The sequence below is a fragment of the Rutilus rutilus genome, assembly GCF_951802725.1.
Source record: "Rutilus rutilus genome assembly, chromosome: 21".
Lineage (NCBI taxonomy): Eukaryota > Metazoa > Chordata > Actinopteri > Cypriniformes > Leuciscidae > Rutilus > Rutilus rutilus.
Genome location: NC_140226.1, coordinates 17,052,460 through 17,079,925, shown reverse-complemented (window position 1 = coordinate 17,079,925; position 27,466 = coordinate 17,052,460). Strand labels below are relative to the sequence as shown.

General features: G+C 37.8%; 1 protein-coding gene across 2 annotated transcripts; it reads left to right on the top strand.

The window, feature by feature from the left end:
* The first annotated feature begins 9,422 nt into the window (after positions 1-9,422).
* p4ha1b (prolyl 4-hydroxylase, alpha polypeptide I b) lies at positions 9,423-26,226 on the top strand. Of its 2 annotated transcripts, XM_084393217.1 has the most exons (15): positions 9,423-9,643; positions 11,562-11,638; positions 12,109-12,205; positions 15,890-16,041; positions 16,952-17,089; positions 17,558-17,797; positions 19,132-19,346; positions 19,431-19,607; positions 20,087-20,157; positions 23,576-23,675; positions 23,807-23,860; positions 24,435-24,500; positions 25,212-25,280; positions 25,365-25,461; positions 25,562-26,226. In XM_084393217.1, the coding sequence occupies exons 2-15, from the start codon at positions 11,563-11,565 to the stop codon at positions 25,630-25,632; spliced, it is 1,623 nt and encodes a 540-aa protein (XP_084249343.1). In that variant the 5' UTR covers positions 9,423-9,643; position 11,562; the 3' UTR covers positions 25,633-26,226. The 2 variants fall into 2 exon arrangements, with proteins under 2 accessions (XP_084249343.1, XP_084249342.1); XM_084393216.1 differs by lacking the exon at positions 9,423-9,643 and having other exon boundaries at positions 11,398-11,638.
* Positions 26,227-27,466: the final 1,240 nt, after the last annotated feature.

Below are 27,466 nucleotides of genomic sequence, written 5' to 3'. Positions count from 1 at the left end.
GAGTGCGAGCCTACGCTAGGCTCAAAGTAGAGGACAGGCGGTGTTAATGATTGAAACGTCACCTCGCATCGGTAAGCTCGGTAAACACCCTTTTACTGTCAATGGTAAACACTAGTCTCCTGACCCCGACGCGGTGTTGTTGTTGTGTGCTACACTTACAATAATTAATCAAGCAGGTGACTAACAATTTAGACGTGTTATGCATTATTGCTTTGTAAAATACATTGTGCAGTGAGATATAAATATGAAATTCTCTGGAACCTCATAGTTTGATCATGCTGCTATGTACTTAAGACGATTGCCTCTCTTTATTGGACAGATAACGTACACGACAGAATAAGGGAACGTTTGTTTGGCAAACTTTTCTATCTAATGCATTGACAACCCTTCCCCCAACATAAACTTTAGCTACTGGCTGCAAACAATGTAAAAGCATAATTGCACCATGTACAAATATAATCACATGTAATTTTGAATGTTAGCCATGAAAGTAATAATGTAGCCAAATAGTCAAGAAATTTGGAAAAGGTAAAGGTTGACACTGTCACACTGACAGTTTCAAAAGACATGACTTGACTTCATAAACAGCGTTTGCATACGAAGGCCCCTTTTCTGATTTCATAAAGGTCGAAAAAGACAGGACCTGACATTTTAATATGCCTTCCTATCTTTATATTTGAGCAAGGAGCTGAGAGTGACTGAACATGAGTGACTCACCACAGTCTATGATGGGAATAAAAAGTACAGATCATTTCATGTTATGCTTGAGAGTTAATATGGCTTCCTACAATAAAATGTAGACATATAACACAGACAGGGTAAACAAAACATCCATTAAGTCCATGATAAATCACTAATAACAAAACAAACATTTCTGTCTGAATATGTGTGCTCACAATCAGGTATTTTTTGTGGCTAGCAGCTGGATCCACAGAATAAAAGGAGAAATGTACTGAGGGTAAACAAGCACATTAAATCCATGATGTGGGTGAGAATAGAACAGAGAGTCAATGCAATATCACCATGACAACCCAGTACTTATTAATCAGGTCAAATATCAGTAAGAACACCACGTGAGATCATAGTAGCCTACTGATGAATGCCAGTGATGGGTCAATGAACGAAAGGACATTTCCTTAAGCAGGGCCGTCTCTAGGCAGTAGCACCTCAATGCAGTCCACAAGATCCAGGGGGCGGGGTTGGATCCACATCTAAGGGGTGGAGATTGGTAGGTTTAGGGGTGGAGATGGGTAGGGTTTAGGGGTGGGTTTAGGGATCAGGGGGTGGAGATGGGTAGGTTTAGGTATATGTAAGGTGGGATTTCCACCCTGGATTTTGTGTTCTGCAGTGAGGACCATCTCTCTCTAGGTGGGGTGAAATGTGGTGACAATTATATATCCAGCAAAATCCAGCAGTTTTACTATATAGGCCCATGTTGTAGGAATAATTATAATATTTATATTAGTTGTATGCCCTCAGAAGGCCTTCGTTTATCCCCCTGGAGCCAGATGGATTACTTTTGTGAAGGATGCATGCACATTTTGGGACTTGGAGGAGGTGGACCCCATAGCTTCACACTATAACCACTGAAAGATCTAAGACATTTTCTAAAATAACTGAAAATGTGTTCGTCTGAAAAAAGATTGACATATGCATCTCGAACGGCTTGAGGGTGAGTAAATCATGGGTTAAATATCATTTTTGGCCGAACTATCCCTTTAATTAAAAATTCTCATTAGTATTGTAAGAAAACACTCATTTTACCTGGTCAAAAACAGCTCTGTTTTCAGCACGCCGTTTAAGTGCATGTGTCTTTAAATGATAATGAGCTTTGTTGTTCATTATAAACGTGGGATTATGAATTATATTGAGAACGTCGTACATAGAAAACATGCCGTAATGTAAACCTTAGCTGCATTCATCGTGAAGCAATTGCAAAGATTAATATAAAGATTAATATAAAGGTCAATAAAACGTTACACTCACTTCAGTTCTTCTGGAGGTGCAGCAGGAACACGAATAGTTGGTACCGATCCTTTTTTCAGGAGCAGCTTCTTATACTGACTCTCGTTTATAAAGCAGTCTGGTGTGTGAAATGATTCGCGCAAACATGAAAGCATTGACGTTGATCGTGGGGAATATTCCCTTCGAAAACAAAACTCAGCCACTGCGTCTTCAGCGGTTCGGATTTAGGAACATCAAAATGACTGCTGTGTTTGTTATTACACCCAAGAACAGAACACCACAATCGCTTAGACGCCATTCTGCTCATAGACAGTGCTCCAGCGTATCAACAATGACCGCGCGGACTATGATTGACAGCTCGCTCACGAGCGAGGGCGGGTCTGTGTTGAAACGCTGCTGTCAATCAACAATCGTGGGAGGGGCGTCGATTTTGTGACGTCACAAAATCAAACGGCTTGATTTGAGACAGGGGAAAACATAAATTAAAAAAAACACTCGATGGATTTTTATCATTTTATGATGGTTGTGTCAGTACAACCATCAGTACAATCAACTTGTAAAAGTGCATGTACCATTATATGACCCCTTTAAAGACAGGTTGTAGCCTATTTCGCTGGGAATAAGAAAACTACCGACCGACTGATTACGTGGTCAGCATTCCTGTCTTTTTACACTATTGTAGAGTTAAAAAATTGACAGGAGTCACGACGCATTGCATTATGCACCTGACCTGCCGGCTGATGATGTATTTATTACATTAAGAAAACACGAATACAACACACTGCACTTGGATGAATAAATTTATTAGCATTATTTAATAATATTACCAGTTCCATGTTATCTTTATTTAAAATAAATGATTTTCTTTTTTAAATGTGACTGCATTCTTGTCAATTTCTATATGTTTACTTTTTGATTTAAGGATTAAAACAGACTGATGGGGGGAAAAAAACATTATTTTGCTTTTATCGCTATTATTTAACAATTTCTTGCTTTTTGTTAGTTTTTATTAGTTGTAATTTTTATATAAACATTTAACTTTTAAAATAAAGGTTTTACAACAACATCACCATCTTCTGTTATATGTGGGCCTCCATGCTCATCTATTGTACAGTAGGCTATATGATATTGGTGGAGGGTGGTGGGGGCCCACATCAATATTTTTTCGGGGGGCCCGAATCCTCTAGCTATGGCCCTGCCCTTAAGTCATCATTAACTGACCCTCATGTCATTTAAAATATTCTTTAAAAAAAAATAAAAAAAAATCACAGAAAATGTACAACATTTGAGCTGTATGAAAGAGGCTGCATTTATCCGATCAAAATACATTAAAAAATGTAATAGTGTGAAATATTAAAATAATAAATATGCAGAACTGAGGAATTGTTTTCTATTTTAATATCTAAGTGTAAGTCATTGATAACACTTAATTTTTCAGCCATTACTTCAGTCTTAAGTGTCACATGATCCTTCATTCTAATGCTGATTTGGTGCTAAATTACTATATCAACTATATCAAATATTATTGGTGCTCAAATATTAATGATGGTTCTTATTATTATCAATGTTGAAACCCATTTCCGCTGCTTAATATTTTTGTGGAGCCAGTGATGCATTCTTTGATTTATATAGAATTTATTCATATAGAAGAGCAGCATTTGGGTAGATTTGGATGTATCAGAGCAAAGAAATGCTGTAGGGAGTGAGTGTGTATTTTGCCTGCTGTTGGTTTGAGTGTGTGTGTATCAGGATGGTTGTATTCTCTACCTTTTGGCCCATAGAAGAGAGAGAGCGAGAGAGCGCGCGCTTCAGTTCCGAATGACTCCCATCCAAAACCATGGGTATTGTAATTTTGATATTAATATTTGTTAACAAAATGTCAACAAAGCAGACAATGATAAAGAATTGTGAAAAATATCTCAAAATAAATGCAAACTTCACATTATGTGGCTGTAAACTGCATCACTTGTCCTCTGGTGATTCATGAATCTGTGTGAAACTGCTGATTGCATTAGCTAGAATATTATACAGAATACACATCGATTGCTTGCTAGAATTCTCCCCGATTCCTGCACTTCCAGAAAAGGCAAATTTAGAAAAGAGGTTATGTGACCCCACAGCAGGCATCTAACCTCCTGAATGCAGAAGCGGCCCAATCTTCACTGCATGATCCTTGCTTGGACTGGCGCTCTGCAGAGAGGTAACAGATACACACACTTATATACATTCAGGGAAAGAACTGTGAGTGCTGCTGTCTGAGGTCAAGATAAGTGTTGGTAATAGCGTGTGTATACTGTGGCTATTCTACAGGGGCTATTCTGCTTTTCACTCTCGCTACCCCTTCTTGTGCACCCCTTGCATGGTCCTACTGGAGTCAGAGCATCATCAAAAACCTCCACATCACACATGTGCTCAATGCCACAGCCGAAATCTCTGATGCCTTCTCGAGTGTTTTTACGCTATCTTCTTCGGCTACAGCTAAGTGATGGCACGCAGCAGGATCTTCGGCAGACCCTTCCAGAAGCTTCTCGGTTCATCGCTGAGGCTTTGCGGGGGGCACCAGGCGGCCGGGTCTTGTTGCATTCAGTTGCGTTCTAGACGCTGGGACAAGTCTGGCAAGTCAAGTTAAGTGTTTTCCACACCATTCAGATCAGAAAGAAGATCGAAAGCACTTGTTAGATGCACGAAACATCTTTTAGCGTAAGTTAAGTGCCTATTACCAACACAATCCAGTCTTAAGTTAATTAATACATCGTTCAACCGGACATAACTGTTTTATATAAATAGTTGTTTGCGCACGTGATATCAGGAAGCAACGTAATACACATGACGACAGGAGGGTGACGGCGATGCCCAAATCGAGTTACTCCGGGATGGGATTAACTTTACAAGGGTAGATGGAGTAATGCAATTTTCCCACAGGACGTCTGTAATATTAACGGCCAATTCGCACGTGATAAGATAGGCCTATCTCAGTAAAACTAGCAGAAGTGGGAGGGGTAACTCGATTTGCGCATCACCATTTCTAACTTAGCATTTGAAGAGAATGACTTACAGTCATAAAACCAACTGTAAATTGTTCATGTAGGCGTCAGGCATGATGCACACTTTTTAGATATAGGCCTAGTTAATATTAAAAGAAATATGAGATCATGCGGTAGGCCTACTGAAAAAAATAGCAATATTTACACATGATTTGACAGTTTATTTGATTGAATATCAAAAATCTAAAAGGTATGCATCATGCCTGGCATGCACCTACATGACTATGGAATGCCAAAGCTGACTTGGTACTATATGGTTATCCGGACCACACCTGATAGATGCATGATAGATGACCTACCTCTAACCCCGCCCCACCCATCACTGGGGTCTTGATGAGCTACCCCAACCCCGCCCCTAAACCTACCCGTCACTGGTGTGGTCCGGATAACTGTATAGTACAGCTGACTTTATTATAAATAAATATATTTCTATTTCTACATTTCTTTGCCCGTATGCTAATGAGGGAGGCGTGTTTTACCTCAGACATCAGCAATCGAGCTCAGAGTGGCAGTGCTGAAGCTTTGAGGCCACAGTGACACATTTTATTTTACTGATAACAGCCATAGTGCCTTATTATTATAATAACTGAGTAGTTTATCGATTAATATTAAGAACTTGACATATATGATGATGTATACCTATTTAATAAGGTTTGGGTGAAACAACGCCCCTGGAAATCAATTTATAGGGGGAAATATCACCACGATCATGGGCATATTTTTTTACAGTCTATGATACGGACTAGGAAATGTAGAAATTAGCATACGGACAAATAAATGTAGAAATAAATAAATGTAGACATAAAAACATATACATAAATAAATGTGGATATAAATAAAAGTGGAAATAAATAAATGTATAAATAAAAAATAAATAAATGTGTGAAAAAATACAATTATACATAAATAAGGAAATAAAAGTATAAATACTGATTTATTTGTACTTTTTTACATGTCTTTGTATATTTATTTATGTATTTATTTATGTATTTTTGCTTTTTTACATTTCTTCGTATATTTATTTATGTATTTATAATAAAGTCAGCTTTGGCATTCCATACATGACCACTTTACAGTTGGTTTTATGACTGTAAGTCATTCTCTTCAAATGCTATTGAAGTGCGAAACATGTGTACCAGGTCGTATGTAATTTTGGAGACTATGGAAGTTTTTTCCTAACAGAAAAAACTTCCATAGGAGACGGTCCCTAAATGTGCGAATGTCAAATGTGTCAAGCCAACTTTATGCCAGTATTTCACTGGGAATCGCTCAGCGTGAAACTTTGCGCGTTACGTTCATATTATGAGTCCACTTGCCTGTTCCTATATATATATATATATATATATATTTATTTTTTATTACTGTATTATATATATATATATATATATATATTATATATATATATACTCAACACTTAATGGACTAATACAGTAATATATATATATATATATATATATATATATTTATTATTACTGTATTATATATATATATATATATATATATATATATATATATATATATAAAATTATTATTATTTTTTATTTTTTATTTTTTTTATTACTGTATTAGTCCATTAAGTGTTGAGTGTCCTGACCGCAGGGGAATCCTGGAGAATGACGTATTGAGGAAAACACTAGTAGCCTACTGCAGCACATCACTGCAATATAAAGTAAAAAAAAATTAAACAACCGAGATAAATAGCCTACATCTAATCATTTCTGTTTCCAGTACAGAACCTACCTATTGGATGTTGCGCATGCGCGGTCAACACAAAATGAACAAATCACTTTCTGAGACAACTCGGCACGAGTCAAGCCCCGTTCACACCGCCAGCGTCACGCAGCGACAAATTACACCTTGTCCTAACTATAAACACGCGATAAAATGTATCTTTTCCATGTTAATCAGAGTTTTTGTCCTAACCAGCTGCGACGGCGACACGCGACGATTCGAATTTGATCCAAATTTGATTTATGTAGCCTTATCCATTTTCTTGCGAGTGCCGTCAAGATTACTCTCTGGTGCTGTGAACCTAATCCTATTCTCAGGATATTTTTATACCCTACAGTTTATAATCGTTTAAATATTGATTGCAAAGGATGGAAATCGACCCAAATAATCTGTCAAATAGGCCTAGTACTAAATTTTGTGCTTGAATATCACTTTCATATCATATTAAGCGTATTATGAGAAAAGAACGTTTGATTACGGTGCCGTTGTCTGTTTTAGCAAACTACTGCCATGATGTGAGTCTCAGACAGCTGTGTGTGGATCGTGCAAGGCTAAACCGACGAAATGAAAGTCTCAAAATCCAAATGAATCAAACAGGATTGACTCAGAAAGAGTCATGAATGCACGCGTGTCACCTGATCCACAATGCACATCTTACTTGTTGCATGTACATATTCTGACCTATATTAATACAAAATCGAGGTTATATCAACAACTGTCTCTATTTGTACAAAATGCTGCACATCTCATGCATTTCTGGATTTTGCACACACAAGTTGTATTGTGTTAATATGTTGTGACTTTTGTAAATTTGTCAAATAAATGGGTAGTTGTGCACACATTAATAATTACCACCAGGCCTATTCATTTGTAGTTGTTTGTGTGGGTTGTGAAATGCTTAAAAACCACGAAAGGAAAGTCTCAAAATCCAAATGAATAAATGAGATTGACTCAGAAAAGACGTCAATGTCGTCAAACGCGTGTCACCTGATCCACACATGCACATCTTCTTTGTTGCATGCGCAAGTTATGATACACTAATACAAAAGAAAACATTTGTATTCACAATTCACAAATGTCTCTATTTGTACAAATTGCTACACATTCATTCAATTTAGAATTTTGCACACGCAAGTTGAAAGGCATTTGGTTGTAGATAACATATCTGCAACCTTGATCAAGTTCATGGATTATAGTAGGCTAGCCTATCAAAATGATTAACACGTGCAAGCTCTATAATCCATGAACTTGATCAAGGTTGCAGATATGTTATCTACAAACCAAATGCCTTTCAACTTGCGTGTGCAAAATTCAAAATTATCATCCCGCGAAAAAATCATCCCGAGAATAAAGAAACACGAAAATTTCATCATCCAAATGCAATTTTTTTCGTCATATTTTCTCCAAACTAGCAAGATAGACATCCAGATGAGAAAATAAATAACTGAAAAGGATTTTTTTTAATGTGATTTTAATCTTTAAACAGGAACAAAGCGATAGGCCTAAATGCTAATTCCAACATTTTTTATTACTTTTTTTATTTTTTTATTTCTATTTTTTCTTTTAGGATGTGGTGGCTAAAGGTGGCAAAATGTATTTGTGTCTAGTTTAGGTTTTGTTTGCAAGAAAAGACTGTCTTGTTTGTAAATGTATTGTTTTTCAGCTTCTTGAGAGATCTAGTATAACCAAAAAAGGCAATAGAGTCAACTTTAAATCAGTGGAATAAATAATAACTGTAAAGAAAACATTCACAGCGGCAGACTGCAGTGTTGTGCAGTGCCTTAATGATTTACACTGAGGGCTGGGATAAAGAAATAAGTTTGGAATCAGTCTCGCAGGAGCACTCCATAATAATTTTTAGCATGAGTCAAGTTATGTTTGGCTAGTGTTGAGAAGCATCAGTTTTACACGAAAGCATTATAAATAATGTATTAAAAACAATAGTAATAGAAAAGAAATACTAAGGCAACTCTCAAAAGATTATGCTAAAGCAAAAAAAATTATATTTCAAATACATTTCAAATAATACAGAAAATGTTAATTAAAACTTTGAAATTCTCAATATATACATCAGCTATACACAGAGTGCAATAAACTGTATTTATAACAAATGCCTGCTGTTGTGTCTACTGTGTTACAGTTTCACAAACAAACAGAAACATTCTTCAGACTATGTGAAAAATGGTCGCCTCGTTTATAGCCAAGTGTTAATTTGGAAAGCAAAGTCTTAACCCAGAATGTCTCATAAGGTTATTATAAATCAAAAAGAGAGGACGCAACAGAGAAAGACAAGAGTGGAGAGAGGAAGGAGATAGAAACTTCCACTTCTTTTTGCACAGAAAAAAATAAATTCAGTGCATATTCATTAAGGACCACAGCCATAAAATAAAAAGGGCAATAGCCTATAAAAAGTAATCCATACTTGAAGTGTGCCTTGACTGACACCTAATGGCATTGAAATAATAATCACAAGTATATTACCCGTGCTCGTGGGTTCAACAATTTAAAGAAACAAAATAATTTGCTGTTATTAGCCACTGTGTCAGTATAAACTGTATATGTATCAAATCATGTATCTAGTAACATGTAAAATACGCCAACATTCCAATGAAGAAGAAAGTAACATGAGATATAGGAATTGCATTGTGCGCATGCGCGGTTCGAAATTCCACCTGGTTCCATGAGTTTGGGAGTGTGTGAGACTCTGCACGTAGCTCAGCGGAATCCCCTCCGCCAGATGTCGAGGAGAAGAGTGGTGTAGCCTCTCAGATAAAGCCCAGCTGCACACCAGAAGCATCGTAAACACAGAAGAGTCCTCCATCCACTCTGAGCTCCTCATCAGCACCACTAGAGCAACATCTGGATCGATTAACTGTTTCTCTGCGCGTGCGACAGCCTGAAAGGTACGAGGTTATTTGCTTTCCAAGTTTGAATTGTTTTATTTAGTTTTTTTAAAATCAAATTATTTGTTGTTGCAATGACTTTTTAAATCGACAGAGCACATGTAGCTAATATGATGCATTATAGGCTACCTACATGGAAAACTTTTTGATATTATAAACTCCTGATGCGTAAAAAAAGTATCGGGCAGGAATTTATTCAGGCTGAGAAAAAGTGCCGACCGCGACGTGCACGAGGTTATCTTGCACTCAATCTTCAATGTACGCAATAATATAGTCACAATAATAAACTATCTAAATGTGCATTGATTGAATACTTAGGAGAAATACGTTTCAAGCTCATTAAGCACGACTTAAAGTCAGTCTTCGGATCTAATTTGAAATATGACAAAGTCTCCCTAGATATACGTTTTTATTTTCGCTATTACGAGAAATATGTTTTTTTTTTCTAAAGCGGATATCAATGTGGACAAGTCAAAAGCACGTTAAATATTCTGCAACACTGTAACAACAACGTTATTGTTTCTCTGCGTCAAGCACGCGTAATGTCGCAGCGTGCGTCTCGTTGACTGGAACACTGCTGCAGTATTCCGTGTTTAAAAAAAAAGAAAGAAAAAAAAGTCCCACCCGTCCTATTGCGCAGATTTTTTTTAAACTTTTTATTTGGCATCTGTTATCTGTGAACCTTTTGAAGAGTTTGCAGTCGCTTCTCTTGCTCTCGAGGGGGCGGGGCGAAGACGTGGCAGTGCAGTCTGCACCGAATGAACTGCGTTTGGCTTCCATGCTGGACCCTCACGAGCTCACGAACACCACTATATGGTCTTTCCTGTAATTATGCAGGACCTTTTGAACTTTTGACAATCTAATATGTACTCTAAGTAATAATTTCTTTTCGCATATACAAGACAAATATGAAAACAACAACAACAAAACAATGACAGGGTGTCTAAAAAAGGATGGTAGCCTACCTAATGAGAGTGTCTACTCAGTTTGAAATTATTATAACTGATTATGATTATGACAATTACTCCAATTAATTGCTAATACTTATTATGTTATACATGATGTGTCAACATTAGCCAAGAAGCCTTCTGTTGTTCACGTGGTGGTTTAGAAGTTCCTGCAGAGCACATGAGCAAACACAGCGGACCAGGTCCCGTTAGATTGGTGCCTTGAGGGCCTTTTTTTTTTTGCAAATGTGTCAGATGCCTTTTGCATACCATGACACATTTGCAACAAATTAAATTCCGATTTACATTTAACCTTCTAACTTACCCCCCTTAGTGTTTAAGCTTTAGAATGATACTTTGTTTTTATTTATGATGATTATTAAAATATGTGATGGGGAAAAGGCATTAAAAAAGTGCACCAAGTTTCCCTATAGTTAACAGGCTATGATGCAATAGTTTTTACTAATAAAGCAAATAGTGCTTATGATAATGTGTTACACTTGAGTGGATCTCATTGTGTGGAGTTTGTCAGGGCATTTGTCCAATGAGGCGTTCTCTTTGCTCTAAGGCTTACCCCTGGTTGCTGTATTTGTTCTTTTCAACAAACAAACGTGACATCTTGTTTATACACGCTGACACTGGCTTAAACACATAAAAGGGATCTTCCCATAGGCCCAGCGGTATGCTCTTTGTTTGCTCTCTGGATGCCACATTTGTGCCAAAATTCTGAGCCAGCAGTGACCAAATGCAGCCATCTATATTCCATGTATCCAAATGGGAGTGCACTGGGGGTTATGGCAACCATAACCCGATTTTCCAATGTATTTTTTTGCATTTTAAGCATTTTATCTGTTTGTGTGAACACCTCAAAAGACAGAAATAATAAATTCTTCCGATATTGGCAGGAAGATGTGCAATGATGTGCAATGCATTGTTAGATGTATCACATTGACACTGTCTGTTTCTCTCAGGATGGCATTGTCTTGGTTCCTGTTGAGTTTCCTCTTCCGTTCCCTGTACGCCCACAATGATTTCTTCACTTCTATAGGTAAGATGATCTTCCATTGTGTTGTTCTGCCTTGTATCCATTTCTGATTAGGCTATACATCTTGCCAAACATATGAAACATGCAGGAAGCATCTATCTATCTATCTATCTATCTATCTATTCGTTTTTCGTTTGAATCTGAGGGGATTTCATAAGAAGAATTTGTATGCCAATCAATGAACAAAATGGATATACTCCAATAGCAAAAAATTAAATAAATAAAAAATAGTACTTTTACACAACTGCGCTGGACTCCCTTAATGCATAGTGGCTTTTGGGAGAGACCATTTCAAAAATCGCTTTTGATATACCCAAGTAATTCCAACCCATGTACATTTTAGTTTGATGCTGTTATCTATACATGGCAATTTCAGTAAACAATGTGACTATGTTTAACAAAATTGTCATTGAAGCTTTGTGTAATGTTTAGTCTTCCGTTTCAGATTTGACATTTTACTTTTTGATTTGTAGGCCAGATGACAGACCTACTGTACACAGAGAAGGACCTGGTAAAATCACTAAAAGAATACATTAGACAAGAGGAGAACAGACTAGAGCAGGTCAAAGAGTGAGTAAACACACACACACACACACACACACACACACACACACACACACACACACACACACACACACACACACATGTTGTGTTATATGGGGACTATCCATAGACATAATCAATGATGTTTATACTGTACAAACTATATATTCTATCACCTTAGACTAACCCTACCCCTAAACCTACCCATCACAGAAAGCTTTCTGCATTTTTCCATTTTCAAAAAACATCACTTAGTATGAGTTATAAGCTGTTTTCCTCATACTTACTTACTTACTTACTTATGCCCTCCACCCCTCCCGGGGTATGGGCCGCCAAAAGTAGACCTCCAGAGATTTCTGTCCTGGGCCATTTTTTCTAGTTGACTCCAGTTGAAGCCCATCCTTGTGATGTCTGCGTCGAGTTCGCGTCGCCATGTGTTTCTTGGGCGGCCTCGCTTCCGCTTGCCTTGAGGATTCCACCTGAGAGCCTGCCTGGTGATGTTTGTTGGCGGTTTGCGAAGGGTGTGCCCTATCCAACCCCATCTTCTCCTCCAGATTTCTACCTCCACTGGGAGTTGGCATGTCCTTTCCCATAGATTGGTGTTACTGATAGTTTCAGGCCAACGAATGTGGAGAATCCTTCTGAGACAGGTGTTGATGAAGGTTTGGGTTTTACTGTTGGTGGCTTTGGTTGTCCTCCAGGTTTCAGCGCCATACAGCAGTACTGATTTCACGTTGGAGTTGAACAGTCGGATCTTGGTGGTCAAGGTCAGCTCTCTGGAAGCCCAGATGTTCTTGAGCTGGATGAAAGCGCCTCTTGTTTTACCAATCCTTGCCTTGACATCTGCTTCAGTTCCTCCATGCTGGTCGATGATGCTGCCCAGGTAGGTGAATGACTGCACTTCCTCCAGAGGACTTCCGCTCAGTGTGATTGGGTTGATGTTGCTGGAGTTGGTTTTAAAGATCTTGGTCTTCTCTTTGTGGATAATGAGTCCAACTTGTGCTGATGCAGCTGCCAACACATTGGTCTTCTCTTGCATCTGTTGCTGGCTGTGAGAAAGAAGTGCGAGGTCGTCGGCGAAGTCTAAGTCATCGAGTTGATTCCATAAGGTCCACTGAATCCCATTTCTGCGTTCGCTGGTAGAAGTCTTCATGATCCAGTCGATGGCGATGAGGAAAAGGAACGGGGATAACAAGCATCCTTGTCGGACTCCAGTGTTCACCCGGAAGCTGTTGGTGAGCTGTCCTGCGTGGATCACTTGACAGGTCATGCCTTCATATGAGCTCTTTATCAAGTTTACCAACTTGGATGGGATGCCGTAGTATCGGAGGAGCTTCCATAGGACCTCTCGATCCACACTATCAAAAGCCTTCTCGTAGTCGACGAAGTTGATATACAGTGGTGATTTCCACTCCAAGGACTGCTCTACTATGATGCGCAGGGTTACGATCTGGTCTGTACATGATCGGTTCTGCCGGAAACCAGCTTGCTCATCTCGTAGTTGTGGATCGACAGAGTCTTTCATTCGCTCTAAAAGGATCCGATTGAAGACCTTGCCTGGCACTGACAGGAGTGTGATTCCTCTGTAGTTGTTACAATTGCTGAGGTCGCCTTTCTTTGGAAGCTTGATTAGATAACCCTCCTTCCAGTCAGTCGGTATCTCTTCGTTCTCCCAGATCTTCTCAAAGAGTGGGTACAGCATCTCCACTGACGAGTTCAGGTCTGCTTTCAGGGCCTCTGCAGGTATACCATCAGGTCCAGCTGCCTTCCCGTTCTTCAGCAAGGTGATGGCCTTCCTGATCTCTTCTCTGGTTGGCTTGTCATAGTTGATGGGGAGATCTTCGTCCGCTGGGTTGATGTTTGGTGGGTTTGGTGGCGCTGGTCTGTTCAGAAGCTCTTCAAAATATTCAGACCATCTATCCATCTGTTGCGTTAGTCCTGTGATGGCCTTTCCATCCTTACCCTTGACGGGTCGTTCTGGCTTGCTATATTTCCCAGACAGTTTCTTTGTCGTATCGTACAGCTGTTTCATGTTGCCACTGTATGCTGCCTGCTCCGCTTCAGCTGCCAGTCCATTTATGTAATCTTTCTTGTCCTTCCTAATGCTTTTCTTAACTGCTCTGTGGGCTTCTGCGTACTCAACTTGGGCCTTGGTCTTTGCTGTCCTAGTCCTGCTGTTGTTTATTGCCACCTTTTTCTGTTTTCTCTCTTCTATCTTGCCCAAGGTCTCGGCTGTGATCCACTCTTTGTGATGATGTGTTTGTGTTCCGACCACTTCTTGACAGGCTGTTCTCAGTGCCTCTTTTATAATTTGCCAGTTGGCCTGTACACTGCTCCTTTCCACTCCCTCGTGCAGCTCAAGTAGCACCTTAAACTTATTCTTTAACTGAAGTTCAAACTCGTCCCTGACGCTGGTAATCTTTAGGCGGCTGACATCATACTTCACTCTAGACGGTGTTGTTTCCATCCAGTTCCTTTTTAACTTCAGCTGCATGCTGGCTACTACTAGGTGATGGTCGGACCCCACATCTGCTCCTCTTCTAACTCTAACGTCCTGAAGGGATCTTCTGAACTTCTTGCTAATGCAGATGTGGTCAATCTGGTTCTCTGTCATACCGTCCGGTGATACCCAGGTGCTTTTGTGGATCCGCTTATGAGGAAAGACGCTACCTCCGATGACCAGGTTGTTGAGCGCACACAGCTCAGCAAATCTTTCTCCATTTTCGTTCATCACCCCCAGCCCGTGTATCCCCATAACCTGTTCATATCCTGTGTTGTTAGGTCCAACCTTGGCGTTGAAATCTCCCAAAAGAATGACGATGTCTCTGGCTCGGAATGTTTCCACGACTTTCTGCAGTCTGTGATAAAACTCGTCCTTGTCTTTTTCATCGGAGTCGTTGGTTGGAGCGTAACACTGGATGACATTGAGGTTGACCTTCTTCTGTTTGGTTCTGAACGATGCTGTGATGATTCTGGGGCCATGCGCCTCCCATCCTATCAGTGCCCTCTGTGCTTGCCTGGATAGCATAAAGCCTACGCCTTTCGTGTGAGGTGCGTCACTCTCTTCATGTCCGGAGTACAGCAATAGCTCTCCTGTCATAAGTCTCCTTTGTCCAGCTTGCGTCCATCTGGTTTCACTGATGCCCAGTAAGATCAAACCGTTGTTCTTCATTTCGGCAGCTACCTGCTTTGTTTTACCTGTCTCGTACATGGTCCTGACATTCCATGTGCCGATGTGGGTTCTTCTGGTCGAAAGAAGAATCGGCTCGGTGGCTTCCTTTCGGCTTTCACCACCTAGCGTCAAGCATCCCCGGATTGTCGGAGATCTTCCCGCTTCCAGGAAATTAGTCTCTGTTTCTCTATTTGGCGTTTCTGTAGCAGTTAGAGTTTTTCCGGGGTGGGGTTGCTAACCCCACGCCCAACCCTCCTCCTTTTTCATCCGGGCTTGGGACCGGCAATGGCGGAGTTCATGTTTTCCTCATGCGGAACCAAAAAATGTCCCTTGAAGGACAAAGATTTCAGATATTGCCATCTTTGTGGGGATATTTTGTCCCCATAATGTGGGGTTTACCTGGACACACACACGTCTGCATGGGTAGATGTGATTGTCCTTTACTTCACAGATCATTTCATAAAAATGTGTTTCTTTTTTGTAGTCATTTGACAGCTCATTGATAGCTTGTGAATATTTTGTTTCTTTACCTGCATCAGGTGGGCAGACAAACTGGACTCACTGACGAACACAGCCACGGAGGACCCAGAGGGATTCCTGGGGCACCCGGTCAATGCATTCAAACTGATGAAAAGACTCAACAGTGAGTGGGCCGACCTGGAGAGCCTGGTGCTGAAAGACACCACCAATGGTTAGTGACAGTCAAAGTCTGACATAGTAATTATTTATCTATACATAAGATATATTTATATAGTTTCTGTATTTTACTATCTCAAGTGTTGCGTAACATGAAGCTGTTTTTGACCTGATATCTGATTTATTATTCATTTGCTAAGAATGACTGATTTGTATTTACCAATCAAGTCCTTCTTTCTACATGGTTCGGAAACACATAAACGGAATTTTTTGCATAAATAACAGTATTATATGACATACACTACCATTCAAAAGTATGGGGTTGGTATGATTTTTTTTGGAATGTTTTTGAAAGAAGTCTTACGTTCACCGGGGGCTGCATTTATTTGATCAAAAATTATATTGTAAAATTTATTTAAAATAACGGTAAATAAAACAATTTAAAATAATGGTTTTCTATTTTAATATGCTTTAAAAAATAATTTATTCCTGTGATGGCAAAGCTGAATTTTCAGCATCGTTACTCCAGTCTTCAGTGTCACATGATCCTTCAGAAATCCTACTGATAATAATAATTTCTAATTTGGTGCTAAAGAAACATTTCTCATTATTATCAATGTTGAAAACAGTTATGCTGCTTCATGTTTTTGTGGTAACCGTGATCATTTTTTGTCTGTATACTTAAATAGAAATAGAAAGTTCAAAAGAGCAGCATTTATTTAAAATAAAAATCTATTATAACATCAAATATCTTCACTGTCACTTTTGCTCAATTTATTGCATCCTTGCTGAATTAAAATATGAATTACTGTAAAAAAACCCTTAGAACAGTACTGTACTGTTATGAATGATTTTTGTCATACAGTAATAGCATTATTTGCATAAATGTCTCTATATGTGTTATAAACTTCTTAAGCTGTTGTACTCCTCAAGATCAAGCCTCTCCTCTCTGTTCTCTTTTGTAGGGTTTATCTCTAATCTGACTGTCCAGAGACAGTTTTTCCCAACAGACGAGGACCAGACAGGAGCAGCCAAAGCTTTGCTTAGATTACAGGACACATACAAGCTGTCTGCCAAAACCATCTCTAATGGAGACCTGCCTGGTGAGCGACTGTGCATGTCTATGTGTTTATGCATTCCAGACCCTTTGAAAATATTTATCAAGCACATTGCACTACCACGGACTGCGTGAACTCTTTGAGAAGCATCATGCTGTGTCTGTGATAAGTTGGTTTTATATTTCTTTGGAAATTCTTTAAAATGTTCCCGTGGGATAGAGTGATAATGTCTGTGCCATTTCAAAGAAATAGTTGTTTACACCTGGAGGTGATGTGTGTTTCAAATGTCTCCTGTGACTACTTAACCGCAGATGGTTATTTCGAAAGTTAACCCTTGTTGTAGTCGAATGGTTGATTGACAGGTGAGAAGGCTGTCCTTTGGAACAGCAACAAAATAAATATCTTAAAAAAACAACATTGAAATCATATTAGTATCATGATAGTTACCGAATATATGACATCCAATTAAGAGACCATTTGTTTTTGTGCGTCCCTTTACTGGTGTGACCTCAGGTGTTGTGCACAAGAGCCGGATGACGGTGGCAGACTGCTATGAGCTGGGGAAGATTGCATACTCTGAGGCAGATTACTATCACACAGAGCTCTGGATGGCTCAGGCCCTCACACAGCTGGAAGAAGGCGAGGAATCCACCATAGACAAGATCACAGTTTTGGACTACCTCAGTTATGCCATCTACAAGCAGGGTGAACTAGAGCGAGCCCTCGAGCTCACCAAGAGGATGCTGAAGCTGGGTAAAAGAAATCTCAAACTAATCATTTAGTAACATGGTTAAATGCAGTGCTATTTTAGAGTTGTTTGTATATTAAAGAGTATTTATTACGATTTTGAATTAGCTTTTATTTTTATATTTTTAAAGGGATAGTTCACCTTAAAATGAAAATTAAGTCATCATTTACTCACCCTGGTGTTGTTCTATTGCCGAATGCCCTTAATTGCCGTATGCACAAGTATCACAGAATGATCCCATCCGACCCGTGCCGTATATCCCAAGTGTTCTGTGGGTATACGATAAGGTTTAATTAAATCATCTTGATTTCTTTCTTGATTTCCTACAACTTGTGTGCTTTTTCTGGGTGAGAAAGAGTGAACTGTGGCGCTAATAGAGTCTCATGAATGCACACTTCATGCAGCCGTGTAGAGAAGACCAACAGCCAAGGTCAAGAATTTAATTAAATAATACATTCAATTTCAGTTTGTTTTTTCACCAAACTCTGTCATATACCCACAGTACACTTGTAATATACGGCACATCACATGAGATCATTCTGTGATACTTTTGCTTTTTTTATTTTTAAAAGCTTGATGCTGGTCGTTATTCACTGCCATTAAATGGATGAGCGTGAGCTCCTGCTCCCGCCATTTTTTTTTTTTTTTTTTTTTTTTGTGGCCCATAAAAGAAAGAAGGGCATACGGCATTAGAATAACACCAGGGTGAGTAAATAATGACTTATTTTTAATTTTAGGGTGAACTAACCCTTTAAGTGTTAGTAATTATGTTATGTGCATTTTATTAATTTTGTATATTTCTGTTTAGCTTTAATTAATTTTTATTTCAGTTTTCGTTTAGCAATTTTAGTTTTTTAAGATTAAGATGTAATATTTATGTTTTATTTAAGATTTATTTAATTTAATGAAAATGATTTGTAATTGTTTTAGTTATAATTAACAATAACAACACTGGTTAAATGTAATCATTAAATCTTAAAATGAATATACGTTTTTTCACAAACTTACTGTAGCATTTAAAATAATTGAGTTTTATTTTTTAATGTTTATTTTTGATTTATTTAGTATGAAAATAATTATTGGCTTATTGGGAACAGCCAGAATTTCAGTACGTATATATATGTTTTTTAGTTTATTTTGAGTAGCCTACATAGAAAATAGCCTCCCATTCTATAAAATGAATGAATGAATTAATTAATTAATTAATGAATGGAACAACTTGTATGGCTTTGTAAGGAAGGACAATGGTGGAGACAATTAACTCACAAGAAATTATGACTGATGACACTATGATAATGATATTTCTCCAAACTTACAATTGCCTTTGTGTGAATCTCAGACCCAGATCACCACAGGGCCAATGGGAACCTAAAGTACTTTGAGTTCCAGCTGGAGAAGCAGAGAACGGCAGAGGCTGAGAAAAAGGAAGTGGAAGATAAAAAAAGAGAGAAGAAAGTGCTGGACAAACGTGACACTGAGAGGAAACGGTCCAAAGACCCTCTGCCAGAGAGACAGAAATATGAAATGCTGTGCAGAGGAGAGGGAGTAAAACTGGTGAGCAGAAAGATTGTCCACCCCCCTGACTTTTTACATGTTTTAAATTTTCTCTCATATTCTTTCTTTTGCTTACTTTACTAGACCCCACGCAGACAAAGCCGCCTGTTTTGCCGTTACTATAATAGCAACCATAATCCACTGTTGCTTTTGGCTCCAGTGAAGCAGGAAGATGAGTGGGACCGCCCACGTATTGTCCGTTATCATGACATCATCTCTGACAGTGAGATCGAGACAGTGAAGGAGATGGCAAAACCCAGAGTGAGTTGGAGTGAAGTTATGCTGTGGTTTGCAGTTTGAACTTGTGATGTGGTTATTCTTTTAATGTTTTTTTTATGTATTTATTTAAAAAATATATATATTACACATTTTAAATGATAAATAATGTATACATTTTTTGTATAAATCTTCCAGACAGTGACTTGTTTATGTGGACCTTAACCGCATACAACACCTTTTTAGTTTTTAGCTAATATTAGCTCTCAATTTTTGAAGATATTTTTTGTGACTGTTGAATCATAAAAAAGACTTTTTGAAGCTCAAAAGTCAAGTTTAGAAGCATGAAATAATGATATGAATAGTTTTTTAAAAGCTAACAGAAATCAAGAATATAGAAGTAGTCTATTCATTTTATAAGTTTATGAGTTTGAGTAACTTTATCATATAAATGTAGTATTTATGAGTGAGGGGTTGAAAGTGCTTTACAGGAGCCTGTGTGTAATCCATATGTGGCTCCTCAGCTCCGTAGGGCTACTATATCCAATCCCATCACGGGCGTGCTCGAGACCGCCCCCTACAGGATCAGTAAGAGGTAAGGCCATAAGTGTGGGAGTCTAGATAGAACACAGCCAAAAAGACGAACCGTCATGCCTTAAACGATCCCTAGAATCTGAGAACTCCTTAGCAGAAACAATGCAAAACACTGCAAATCATAAATCACAATTGTTAAATTAATTGCTATACATTTTTTTTATATATATTTTTTAAATAACTAAAATATAGAATAAAAACTCACCCGCCACTTTATTAGGTACATCTGTTCAACTGCTCGCTAACTCAAATATCTAATTAGCCAATCGCATGGCAGCAACTCAATGCATGTAGACATAGTCAAGACAATATGCTGAAGTTCAAACTGAGCATCAAGAGTGGGAAAGAAAGGTGATTTAAGTGACTTTGAACGTGGCATGTTTGTTTGTGCCAGACGGTCTGGTCTGAGTATTTCAGAAACTGCTGGTATTTTCACGTACACTTTCACGCTACTTCCAGCGGGATAACGTGCAATGTCACAGTTCAAATCATCTCAAACTGGTTTCTTGAACATGACAATGTGTTCACTATACTCAAATGGCTTCCACAGTCACAAGATCTCAATCCAATAGAACACCTTTGGGACTGCTTGATGCTATCATGTCAATATGGACCAAAATATCTGAGGAATTTTTTCAGCACTTTGTTGAATCTGTGCCACAAAGAATTGTATGAGAGCTGTATGTAAGAAATGTATTTCAATTAATCATAAAATGGCCCTGATATGTCACTAGACATTAAGAAATCATGTTCATTTAAAATACTTATATCACTGACAACTGTAGTCCGGCCAGGATATTGTCATTTAAAAAGTGAAGTTGCAGCCCTCAACTGATGTTGATGTTGTCATCTTGTGTTTTGGCCTGAAGCGCCACCTCCACCTATCTACCAATCACGAAGTCAGTAGTGTTTCGGTATCGGGGTTGCCAGCTCCGCTCTAGTTACCACAGCTACGTAGCAGCCTACGTTCCTGCTGGATCCTGCAGCCTATCTGGCAACCTCGAGTCAGGGGGGAGGGGGAGGGGATCTACCGCTCTACAGTAATTTGAAAGTGATTGCAGTACCAGTTTTGGCCACAATCTTACATACGGCTCCTTTAAGGCAGTTCTGAAGGCAAAAGGGGGTCCTACTCTTTACTTGCGAGTTGAACCTAATAAAGTGGCTGGTGAGTGTATATATTATTATTTTTTTTAAACATTATTTTAGAGCATACTGAAATCTAGAATTTAAAATATTTCATTGCATGTTCACAGGCACTAGCTGTGACTTGTAACTTTGTAAACGCAAAATAGACATTGCATTCATGCTGAGGAGTTTTCCGCCTTGCCGTCTTTTTTCATTGTGATGGATAAAAAGGTAAAAAGACAGAGTAAGCAATGCTACTTTTTCTTTCTGTAGTTGTCATGTGCTCTGTGTAGAGGGCTTGCACAGGGACAGAGTGATTCAAAATTATAATTTGAAACTTTGGGATTTTGTAACTCAAGGATTTATGTTAACAACTTAAAAATTAACTTTAAATTATTAAAAATGTTGCATCACTGCTGGTGTACAGTTCTGTCCCTGTTCTTTACATGGCTTCAGTTCAGAAAATGACACTAAAGTGACTTCTCTTTCTCTCTCTCCCCTTTTTTCCTCTCTTTTATCTGCACTTATTCTGTCCATGTCCTTGTGCTTTTGTGTGTTCTTGCTCCTCTTTCTTTCTCCTCTTTGCTTTGTGTAATGGTGAATAGCTAAAGCGAGCCACTGTGCACGATCCCATTACGGGAAAACTCACCACTGCCCAGTACAGAGTCTCCAAGAGGTAAGGGATCAAAAGTCAAAGGTCAAAACATCCTATCCAAAACCATCATCATCTCTAGAGAGACCCCCGTGAAATGGAGATTCATAATGTGTGGCAAAATTCAAAAATCCAACCTTCACTTGGCCATAGAAATTTTGGTGACTCACTTTCACAGGCAGCAAATGTTAGAGTCTTTCTTCTACTACAGTCCTCTTAATATTAAGACTATCTGAAATGTTTTAGAGTCGATAAATGAACAATTGTGCACACATACAGAATTGCGCCTTAGTCTGAGTCTCTGCATGAGCAGCCGTTTGAGTCTGTGAACTAAAATAATTTTTTTAATAGGCTATACATAGTTATATCGTCTCCCTCATTTTTCCTCCCACACCAGAGTGGTTTAACTTATCCTAGTTATTATGAGTGTGTATGTTTGAGAACGCACGTCCCAGCACAGGCAGACTGGGTGGAGTTACTGGAACACTTGAGGGCTCCTTTCACACCAAAAGCTATGAATGTGTCAGTTTGTGAGTTTAAGACTTCAAACATTATGTTGAGAAGATAAATATATTAAAATAAATGGTATATACACTACCATTCAAAAGTTTGGGTCAGTAACGTTTAAAAAAAGAAATTAATACTTGTATTCTGCATAAACATTAAATTGATCAAAAGTGACAGTGAAGACATTTATACTATTACATATGATTTCTATTTCAAATGTGGTTCTTTTGAACATTCATTCATCTGTGATATTCATTAAAGAATCCTGAAAAAAAAAGTATTGTGGTTTCTACATAAATATTGAGCAGCACTACAGTTTTGAAATGTTTCTGAAACAAATCAGCTTATTAGGGATCATGTGACTCTGAAGACTGAAGAAATGTCTGCTGAAAATTTAGCGTTGCCATCACAGGAATAACTTCAATTTTAAAAGATATTAAAATAGAAAATATTTATTTCAAAATTGTAATATTTCACAATAGTATTGTTTTTTACTGTATTTTTTGGTAAAAAAATGAATAAAAAAAATGAGCATGAGACTTTATAAATGAGCATGAAGCACCCAAACTTTTGAACAGTGCTGTTTATACATATTTTTTTTTAAATCAACGATGTAGGTGTCAATTAGCAATGATTTTAAATGGAAAATTACTATTATGTTAGAAATCATGGTTAAGATTAATGTTGATTTGCAGTAACTGAGGGGCCTCTCTCTCTCTCTCTCTCTGTTTCTCTCTTTCACACACACACACACACTCACTCACTCACTCATAATCCTTGAATGAGATCAGTATTTGCTGAATTCCTTTACTCTGATATTCTCTCTGAGGAATGTGAACTCATTTTGCTGATTGCTGCCCCCGCTTTCTTTTTCATTTCTCTTTCCACCATTTATCGCTTCCCCTGCCGGTTTGTCTTTATCACAATCAGACTTTTTCACATTTATAACTAAATCAAATAAATTCAACTTTAGAAATCTTTTCACTGAAAACAGGATGTGAAAACGTCTGAAAATCATTTATGTGCATGGTGTGGCATGAGGTTGGTTTATCATGTATAATGGAATATTAATTGCTTTTGTATATAGTTGTTTCACTTTTCTTACATTTCTAGTCTTTTTCTCCCCTCATTGTAGTGCTTGGCTGTCTGGATATGAGCATTCTACAATTGAAAGGATTAACCAGCGTATCGAGGATGTTACAGGCCTGGAAATGGACACAGCAGAAGAGCTGCAGGTCAGAGGAACTTTTACACAACCAGCCAATCAGATGCTTTTAGTCAGACGACTCATTCGTGTAACAAGAATCCAGCTGTTGTAATATTGCTCTGTTAAAAAGGTTGTCATACGCAATGTTTTTCATCTCAGGTTGCAAATTATGGAGTTGGTGGTCAGTACGAACCTCATTTTGACTTTGGAAGGGTGAGTTCCTGTGTCTTTCTTTCACAGATAAAAAGACACAGTATAAATCAGCGTAGGATTATTCAGTTGTTAATATACAGTACCATTCAAAAGTTTGGCGTAAAAGTTTTCTAATTCAAATAAATGTTGTTCTTTTGAACTTTCTATTCATCAAAGACCCCTGAAAAAATATGTATCGCAGTTTCTACAAAAATATTAAGGAGCACGACTGTTTTCAACATTGATAATAATAAGAAATGTTTCTTGAGCTCCAAATCAGCATAATAATGATTTCTGAAGGATCATGTGACACTGAAGACTGGAGTAATGTTGCTGAAAATTCAGCTTTGCATCACAGGAATATGGCAAAAATACATTACATTTTAAACAATATTGAAATAGATAAGTTATTTTAAATTGCAATTATATGCACAATATTACTGTATTTTCGATAAAAATAAATGCAGCCTTGGTGAGCATCTTTTTTCAAAAACATTAAACCAGTCTTACAGACCACAGACTTTTGAACAGTGGGGTAAGCTTGTGTCTTGAGTTATTATTATATAAATTTTTTACACTGTGTTCTTATAAACAGAAAGATGAACCAGATGCCTTTAAAGAACTGGGAACAGGAAACAGAATTGCAACTTGGCTCTTTTATGTGAGTAAATTGACTTTGACGTGCAGACACACATATATCAATGTCAATCATAACTATCAACATTTTATGGTCTTTGACATGATTTATCACATATCTGATTTGCTTGTTTGCTTGTAAATATGCTTGTTAAAATATAATATAGCAATATAACATAATAGCAGTGGCGGATGCAAAAAGTCACACTCTAAAAGTGTGGGTGGGCTGGAATAATTCGCATCACTCCTTGTTTATCAAAAAATTTACGGCCAATACGCACTGTAATCTCCCATGACTTTAGCACTGTCAGGTTTCGCAACAAAAGACCTAAAAGCTCATTCAAATCAACAATGCTTTATTGAAAACCAATCACCAAGTCCAGATCCACCAACAGGGCTGAGCCTAAAGGGGTGTCCAGGTGACAAAGAGTGAAACCTATTGATAGATGAAGAGGAATGACTGCTCTGATTGCGGAGTGAGATCACGTAGAAAAAGATCAAATCAAAACCACTGTATCACTAATAGAAATCGCAATATCTGTATCAACAACCAACAGTGTCAGTTGCGCGAGTGGCGCCGAATGCTTGAAAGTTGGCAGCCTTGTATAATTTTAGGATATAGTTCAATTGATCTGACAGGGTGGACGAGCTGTCAATCTGGTCCAGGCCCACCCGTAGCTCCGCCCCTGCATTATAGAAATGTTGTATTATCATGACATTATATTACCTGTTGCAGATGAGTGACGTGTCAGCAGGGGGCGCTACAGTCTTCCCTGATGTAGGCGCAGCAGTGTGGCCTAAAAAGGTGAAAAACCACTAAAAATAAATAATTTTCTTCATGTGTAAACTAGTCAATTCATTTTAATATTCACTCTCTCTTACCTTTCAGGGTACAGCAGTATTCTGGTATAACCTTTTTGCCAGTGGAGAAGGAGATTACAGCACAAGACATGCTGCCTGTCCAGTATTAGTGGGAAACAAATGGGGTGAGTATGTATATGTGCGTGCGTGCGTGTGTGCGTATATATATATGTGTGTGTGTGTATTCTCACTTGTTTAATTTTTTTCTACTCTCTTTTCCTCCAGTATCAAACAAATGGATACATGAACGAGGTCAAGAATTCAGACGACCCTGTGCAGTGTCCGAGATGGAATGATCACTTCTTTTCTTTTCTTATTTCATGTTCAGTGTCAATTTTAGTCAATATGATGTGTGTTTGTACAAGGAGTGAATGACTGCATCAATCTATGCATTTCTTCTGTTGTTCCCTTTTACTCAAATAATAGACCCAGAAATGCTGTGAAGTTTCTGGGCAGGATATTCCCTGACTGTAGAAACTATGAATATGCATAGATCCAATCAAATATTTTATTTTAGTTATTTATTTAGGGTTGAATTTGAACTCCATTATGTTTCTTTTGCTCTTCCTGTCATGTCTAAAACTCCAACAGACCTCTATTTTTTCATTTAAACCACTGAACACTCCATAAACCTTAATATAATTGTTAAAGAAAACACGGCACAGTGCAAGACCAACTTTCTAGACCCCCCAAAAAAGGAAAAGGAAAATAATCTGTTACAAATTTGTTTTTATAAACCCCTGAAACATTTAAAGTACCAAAGAGTATTTTTTTAATTCCTGGGGCCAATGCAAAAAAAATTTGTCTTTGTTTCGTATTTTGTTTTTTATGTGCGTATGGAAATATTTTTAAGTGTGATAGTTTTTTACAGAAATAAAATCTATGACATCATTTTCAGTTGTCTTTTTTTTTTGCCTCGTTTTATAAAATTGTGATGTGTTAGAAATGTACGAGTTTCACAACTCTCACACTCCTGCATTCTTTTTTCTTACACTCTTGCATACTTACATTTACATTTTTCTTCTGATTTTTCTTTTTTCCTCCTCCCTAAAGTAAATAATGCTTTTCTATACAATTCACGATCATACAATACTTAGTTTTGCCACCTCACACAACTTCAACAGCCGACGTTCTTGCATATTGCGCAAACTACAAACCTTATTAGTTACTCCAGTTTTCAGTGTCACATGATCCTTCAGAAATTAATATTTCTTATTATCAATGTTGAAAACAGTTGTGCTGCTTAATATATATATATTTTTTTTACAGGATTCTTTGATGAATGAAAAGTAAAAAAAAACAAGCATTTATTTGAAACAAAAATCTTTACTCTCACTTTTGATAAATTTAATGCATCCTTGTTGAATAAAAGTATGAATTTCTTTTAAAAAAAGAATAGCGTACACTATATCGTTCAAAGGTTCGGGGTCTATTTAACAATGAATCCTGGTAAAACGGTTTACACTGTTCAAATGGTTTACACAAATATATTGATCAGCACAGCTGTTCAGCATTGATAATAATCAGAAGCTTCTTGAGCATCAAATCAGCATATAGTGAATTCTGAAGGATCATGTGACACTGAAGACTGGAATAATGATGCTGAAAATTCAGCTTTAATCACAGGAATAAATTACATTTTACAAAATATTCACGTGGAAAACAGATTTGAAATTATAGTAATAATACTTAACTGTTTTACTGTATTTTTGATCAAACAAAATGCAGTCTTGGTGAGCATTGGACACTTCTTTCAAAGACAAAAAATCTTGTCGAACCCAAACTTCAGAACAGTAGGCTACTGTAAATTACAGTTATGATTGCCTATGTTCCTCCCACTTAAGTTATACCATGGCATATCCTTTCCATATAAACTGTGTCTGTTGTCTAAATAATGTGATTCAACCAAAATAAGCAAAAATTGGGCCCCAATAAGCTCACAAAACTGGACTGTTGATAATAGGCCTACTGAGGATATATCAGAGTTGATCTTTAATGATATAAGAGTAAAAACATAATGATTATGTAATATGCGTTTAGTAGGCTATACATATATTTAGCATAATGCTCCTTTCTAGAGTTCATTATAACAAGCTGGTCACTGAATGGCTTTCCTGAGGTAAATGTAAC